Source organism: Argentina anserina, chromosome 1, assembly GCF_933775445.1.
Source record: "Argentina anserina chromosome 1, drPotAnse1.1, whole genome shotgun sequence".
Taxonomy (NCBI): Eukaryota; Viridiplantae; Streptophyta; class Magnoliopsida; order Rosales; family Rosaceae; genus Argentina; species Argentina anserina.
This window is the reverse complement of record NC_065872.1, coordinates 10,000,001-10,004,136: the sequence shown is the minus strand read 5'-3', so window position 1 is coordinate 10,004,136 and position 4,136 is coordinate 10,000,001. Positions and strand designations below refer to the sequence as shown.

The 4,136-nt window shown below is 36.6% G+C and overlaps 1 protein-coding gene across 1 annotated transcript in view; it reads right to left on the bottom strand.

The window, feature by feature from the left end:
- Positions 1-952: 952 nt before the first annotated feature.
- The window catches only part of LOC126792102 (uncharacterized), a 5,327-nt gene continuing 2,143 nt past the window's right edge, over positions 953-4,136 (bottom strand). Inside the window, exons 4-12 of the mRNA XM_050518592.1 lie at positions 4,032-4,102; positions 3,124-3,202; positions 2,973-3,047; positions 2,768-2,882; positions 2,630-2,687; positions 2,470-2,541; positions 1,928-2,058; positions 1,720-1,843; positions 953-1,213 (exon numbers count right to left, since the gene is read on the bottom strand). Of these exons, the coding sequence (XP_050374549.1) occupies positions 1,135-1,213; positions 1,720-1,843; positions 1,928-2,058; positions 2,470-2,541; positions 2,630-2,687; positions 2,768-2,882; positions 2,973-3,047; positions 3,124-3,202; positions 4,032-4,102 (804 nt within the window). The 3' untranslated portion in view covers positions 953-1,134. The remainder of the gene's footprint in view (positions 1,214-1,719; positions 1,844-1,927; positions 2,059-2,469; positions 2,542-2,629; positions 2,688-2,767; positions 2,883-2,972; positions 3,048-3,123; positions 3,203-4,031; positions 4,103-4,136) is intronic.

The following is a 4,136-nucleotide window of genomic DNA, read 5'->3' as shown; positions in this document are numbered from 1 at the left end:
GCAACACAACTTTCTGAGAACTACAATTGACATCAACGTGCAGAGGAGTGAAAGTTGAGATGATTGAAAGCGCCGGCGACCACGACGCACTGTGTTAAACTCTAGACTGAAACTCACAAACGGTTACTGTTCACAGAGCAATGCGATCCCCGGGTCTGAAGGACTATTTCATGTCGGGCATGTTGAATGAAATTCAATCATCTCATAATGGAATTGGTAGCCCTAAATGGACTAGGGACCTCCTCCAACAGGGTCGATAAGAGCCATAAAATTGAGGGACCCTAATCACTGAAATGGTTAAGCAGTTGAAACAAAGGCATTCAGTGATGCAGAGACCAATAAAATTCAGAATTCCATGGAGTGAATCTGCTTGGGAAATAGTATCGCACATCTTCATTTCGTCAGTGACTTGGGTACCATTTGGTCCACAACAATAAACTGCCGATGTAACTCATAGAGGAAAATGTGGTTGGCTCTAGTCCACAATGGTTCAACTTGAACCCAATGGTTTATGGTCTACTGGTCTGCCTGTCTGTATCAATATAAAAGGTACTTGAGCACAAGACCTAGTGCCGGATACAGATGAATGCAGTGGCAACAAAAGGTCCATATGACAAATCAATTTATCACGAGGGTAACTCTAAATCACTCTTTGGAGGTAACATGAAATGTGAAACATGGCGATGGAAGATAAGATCTGGACAGAACATAGAGTGTAGTGGATTGAAAACTACTTCTCAACATTTGATGAGTCCTAGACTTTTTAGGCAACAGGGTATTACTACAAATGATTTGTGTACGAAGCTTATAAGAGAGACAGTGCTGGTAAATGATTTGACTGGACCTTTTCAGCTGTAAACTGTCAATGAGTAATAGCCTGTAAAGGAACACATAAAAGAGCAGGGAGAGTTGGGGGCGAAAATAAAGGGCATTTGTTGTAGCATTGGCAAAATGTTCGATCCTTTGATTAAAAATAAAAGTAAGATTTTCCAGGGTTTAGTCTGTACATTTCCTCACTGCTACAAATATACATAGAAAGGACATAAATCCAAGTATGGGCAAGGAACTGACCACCTGTGGACTTTAAGGACATGTACAGGAAATGAGCACATTAGCAGGTATGGAAGACCTAGTTTACTTCTTCACACTATTGATTTTCACTGCAACTGCTTCTGAACAATATGGACAACTTCCAAATAGAACATCAAATGACCTGTAATGCATATATGAACGGTAAATAAATAAAATAGAATCATTGGGTGACCAATAAAGGATCTCTTATTCACTACTGTAGGTTATGACATGACTGAGTGACTGACAGATGCAGTCCATTGAGAATTATGTTCCAATCATTAAACTAATTGTGATGTTGGCTTTAAGAATTGTTAGCTTGAAGACTAATGGTGGTTCTACTTATGAGAGAAGGTTAGGAAAGCCATCCTTGATACTACAGAACCATATATGTCCCCTATAGTTCCTCCTCCAATATCTCATATCTGTATCTGTTTCCTTTATGATATTGTGGAGATCAACAAGTCATTGAACTTTAATGTCAAGTTCAAGCCATGACTCTGAGTATACTAGTATAATAGTATTACTACATAATTATACATTATAAACCTAGAGTTTCTGTTGCAAAGTATCAGAAGTAAAGTCACACTCTATATTCAGTGCAATAACCAGTGGAAAGATGACAGTAACAGAAGAGCATTAACATACTGTCTTGTTGTGGTAATGGAACACAGCCAGTCCATGAGACATATGCTATGAAAAGCCCTCTTGCAGCTGGTGTTATCGCATGTATAGTCAGTCCCAGTTCCACTCCTATCTCTGAGCTCATCATCTACATAAATATTGCTATGTCATTGACCGAAAACTTTGGAATACATATAAAGAACTACAAAAACAAAGAAATATAAAAATTTACCGACGGGAAGACTCTGAGCATAACAAATTCCGCATTCCACCTGCTGATCATTCTTGTCAACATCTACGGGCCTTGGCAGCTGAATCTCCAGAAGAGTTTCAAGATTATCCAGAAATTGTTTGTCTTTTGTCCTATGAAAGTAGAATAAGAAAATGACAACTAAACATGTATCAGCTGGCTAACCATGCATCAGTTAAGGAAAAGAAAAGGTCGATCATGAATCGATGAAGAATATGAAAACTTGGGCACTCATTTAAGACCATTACTATGTAACATAATAAGAGAACAGTGGTCTAACAACTGATCCCTAACCTAATTAGGTCGTTTTAATCTCAAACTTAGCCTGAAGCTGATGGACAGCTCCTTCCAAAAGAAAAATATGAAAAATCGTACATGAAAATAAAACCTGAGAAGCAGCTGTAAGAATAAAGTGTACATGCTAACTTCTTTTTGCAGAATACGGTACCATAGATGAAATAAATACCCAAGGAAAACTTTATATAATTTTAGATTCAAATTTCAAATGAAAGGGATAAATGTACCATGTTTTGCTCTTTCTCCGCCATCTGTCTCTTAAAAGGTTCACGATTTGACCTGAACCCATAAAACGACACCTAATACAACTTCATATCACAACGGAATAAAAATAAAAAGGCTACAGAAGATAGCAGCACTAGTAACTGATTTAAGATGAAATCTCACTCTGGTAAAGATCTTGGATCAGTGGCATTAATAGACAACACAATGGAGCAATCATTTCCTGGAAAGCAAATACCACAGAAGAGTTAAATCAACAGATAGAGGAAATAATTGTATCAATTTCACAATAAAATGATTTACCTATAACAACTTGGCGGTTGGATACAGCAGGAGAGGTTTGTTTAGGATCAACAATACAAAGGGACCTATCAATATCATCCAAAGTAGACCAAAATGTCTGTAGCTTCTCCAGATGCTGAATACATAAAGAAAAACTGGATACCTAAGCAGAGTGAAGATCAAATGATACAATATCTCAAATGAATTTCCAAGGAAAAGTATATACCTTTCTGAACTGTTGCACCACGTCCTTCAATCTTGAGTTTGATGACCATTTTAAATTAAACAAATAAGGTATATCCTGAGGATGAAATGTAGATGTTATTTATGCCTCAAAGGGAAGAATTTAAGAACCGAAAGTATTAAAGTAGACATACTGCTGAAATTGAAGGGGGAGAGGCAGGATGGTTTTTATCCAACTGAATCTCCATGACATGCACTCTGTCCTTACTATCTCTGATGATCATATTTACAAAAAAAAAAAAAAAGTCCATGAATTATTGATACCGCATAATAATGTCATCAACAGTAAATGAATGCCAAATTAAATTCTTTTACTGTAAAAACAGTCCATGAATTATTGATACCGCATAATAAATACAGAAAATGCCATGATCATGTAATCATATAATCAAACAGAAACATTTACCAAATAAATGATTGCAACAACAGCCTTAATGGTTATCTCCCATCATTCTATTAAAAGTGCACTAAGAAAAGTATTAGTAATTCAGGTCAATACTTGGGCAAGTTAAAAAAATTAAACTTGAGGACAGAATCCTCCGAAAGCACCAGTAGCACTTTACATGAGGATTTAAAACTGGAAGGACATGACTCTTGAGACACGGTCAAGCAAGTAAAGCTTGCAGACAAAGACGAACCTAGTCCTGAACTGAGGAAACACAAGAAATTATCCAACACTTTCACTCATAAAGAAGGTTTAGTCTAATTGACACTATCAATCCATGTCATGTATTACACATGTTTGCAAATTCTTGCAACTTCTTGCAGGTAGATAGTAGTACAATGTAATTGCGGCATTACCAATTTAATCTTCGGTAGCTATATTTTATTTCTAACAACTAGAAGTTCCACAACCTTCTGATATCAAATATCAGTATAAGTATTAGTCAGCAAAGATATATATCCTAGGCCATTAGAAGAGTTCTTTTACATATTTGTGGCAAAAACTAAATTTTAAGCACCACAAGTTGTCTGTGATTTTCGATACATGATGAGTAAACCACAAAAGATAAGTAAACAGATGATGATCACAAACACTTACAAGACCCGAAAGCTGAGAGACGTTAGATCTCCACCAAATCTCAGAAGGTGCTCCCACCCAACTTCCTCAATCTACATTCACATTATCATCAAGTCAAGGGCTCCA